General features: G+C 37.3%; 1 protein-coding gene across 2 annotated transcripts in view; it reads right to left on the reverse strand.

Annotated features, from left to right (window-relative positions):
- The window catches only part of mctp1b (multiple C2 domains, transmembrane 1b), a 55448-nt gene that overhangs the window by 20997 nt on the left and 31951 nt on the right, over positions 1 to 2500 (reverse strand). For both annotated transcript variants that reach the window (XM_076284007.1, XM_076284006.1), the window contains 2 exons: positions 666 to 768; positions 208 to 310 (listed from right to left, as the gene is read on the reverse strand). In XM_076284007.1, the coding sequence (XP_076140122.1) occupies positions 208 to 310; positions 666 to 768 (206 nt within the window). The remainder of the gene's footprint in view (positions 1 to 207; positions 311 to 665; positions 769 to 2500) is intronic.

The raw sequence follows: 2500 nt of genomic DNA on the forward strand, positions 1-2500 counted from the left end.
TTGGAGACACCGATGCCATGTCTACCCATAACCACCAGTGCAGACTAAATAGCACAAAGCACTCTGTGTTTGATCAGACCTGTCTAAACCTGTAACATACTTCCATCAGTGTTTGGTTTTGTAATTCTTACCCTTTTTTAAGATCCACATAAAAGCATTAATGGGAGTGTGTGTGTGTGTGTGTGTGTGTGTGTGTGTGTAACTTACACTCAGCAGAGGAATGGCCACTTTGCCCAGGAAATCTGCACTGCGATCGCGGTCTTCATCATATACTGAAACTTCTAGCAAAGAATGGATGTCTTTTACATTACTGAACACACGCACACGCACACACACACACACACACACACACACACAGAGAGAGAGAGAGGAAAAGAAAGAGAAAGAGGCGGGGGGGGCAGAATTACATTTAGTAAGTAAAATCTTACAGTGCTCGTTTCAAACACAGTGTACTATCAAGAGTCAATCAAAACTACCTAATCACAACAAACTACCAAATCACTACCAAATAACACTGTTCTTCGTGGTCAAGAGGATATTTAATACATTAGAATCAGATTTTTCTGGTCAGTTGCTCTTTGGTGACAGGACACTGTAGACAGGACAGTGAGCCGCAGACTGGATCAGGTTTTTGTGACAGACGAGACAAACGGAGAGTGACTCACAAAGTGAAGACCTTGTTCCACTCCGGGTTGAGGTTTTTGTAGACGGTGTGAGTCTGCAGCCGGTCATTACACAGCTCCACCACACAGAAAGGGTCACTCTTCCCTGCGGACACAAAAGCACGGCTCACACACGTGTGTGCGATTTCTCTCCCGTAAAGTGCTTGGTTTCTACTGATGTTTTTTAGATTGTTTTCCCTGTACAGAAAGGAGCCCATTATTTGTGTGTTGATATAAATATTTCAAGTATAATTATTTCTGATGTTATTTATTAGTTCTCTCCACTGATGCATGTCTGATTTTTATGTTTGAGGTAACATATATACAGTATGTGACATAATCAAGGGAAAAAATTGTAGAGACAAGATACATAACTCGGAGTTGTTATATAAAATATATTATTGACTATATGAAACTATAGACAATATACAGAAGCATACACGAATACACGGCTTGTTTTTTGTAAAGTTGCATAGATCAATCTATTGCTGTGTTTGAACTCAATTCAGGGAATAATATAATATCAATGCTGCATTCAATAAATATTTTCCAGTAAAATCTATTTTTACATATTTTCATGTGATCATGTCATGAGATAAATAAAATTAGATCCATGTCAATCTTCTCTTACACACACACACACCTCCAAAATGTGTACACACATACACACCTCCAAAATGTGTACACACATACACACCTCCACAGACAAAGTCAAGGAGAGGCAGATGAGTAAAACGAGGAATGAAAGATTTTAAAAAGCTTTTCTGTATCCCCTTCAGACACAAAGTAAAACAAAGAAAAGAGAAGAAAAAACTCCTCTTTTTCTCTCTGTGTTTAGAGAGAAAAAGAGTAAAATAAAGATAGAGAGATCGAATGTAGACATGAAAAAGAGTGAAAGAAAGATAGAGAGATCGAATGTAGACATGAAAAAGAGTGAAAGATAGAGACTGAATGTAGACATGGAAAAAACTGAAAGAAGGATAGAGACTGAATGTAGACATGGAAAAAACTGAAAGAAGGATAGAGACTGAATGTAGACATGGAAAAAACTGAAAGAAGGATAGAGACTGAATGTAGACATGGAAAAAACTGAAAGAAGGATAGAGACTGAATGTAGACATGAAAAAGAGTGAAAGAAGGATAGAGACTGAATGTAGACATGAAAAAGAGTGAAAGAAGGATAGAGACTGAATGTAGACATGAAAAAGAGTGAAAGAAGGATAGAGACTGAATGTAGACATGAAAAAGAGTGAAAGAAGGATAGAGACTGAATGTAGACATGAAAAAGAGTGAAAGAAGGATAGAGACTGAATGTAGACATGAAAAAGAGTGAAAGAAGGATAGAGAGATTGAATGTAGACATGAAAAAGAGTAAAAAATACAAACTTTGACCTTTGGACTTTCACCTCCACTTAATATAGAGAGCGAAAGGCACAAAAGAAAGACGAAGGAAAGCCTAATTGTAAAAAGAAGGGAGCACAAAGAAAGAGTTTTAAAGAGAAGGAGTGAAACAAATAGACAAAAAAGAGAAAGAAAATTATATTTTAAAGCGAAAGAGTGAAAGAGATAAAGACAGAAAACAGAAACGAGAGAGATTTCAACATGATTTCACTGTGTAATTTAAGAAAGGCACGGAATAATTATGTCCAAAAAAGTTTTTGGCTTAACAAAATCCTGATCCAGAAACTCAAGCGGATTGTAATAGAAAAAATATATATTTTATTGGGCTGCAAGCATTTAAAAACCAACACCGACCCATATCGGTTATGCACCTTCTTCAGGGTGAGGAGAGCGCCTGGGCGCCTGGACACACACACACACCCACACACACAGACACA

Source organism: Alosa pseudoharengus, unplaced genomic scaffold (genome assembly GCF_046254945.1).
Source record: "Alosa pseudoharengus isolate Yale_2024_CS ecotype anadromous, Long Island Sound unplaced genomic scaffold, YU_APseudo_1.1 YU_APseudo_1.1_scf_14, whole genome shotgun sequence".
Classification (NCBI taxonomy): Eukaryota; Metazoa; Chordata; class Actinopteri; order Clupeiformes; family Clupeidae; genus Alosa; species Alosa pseudoharengus.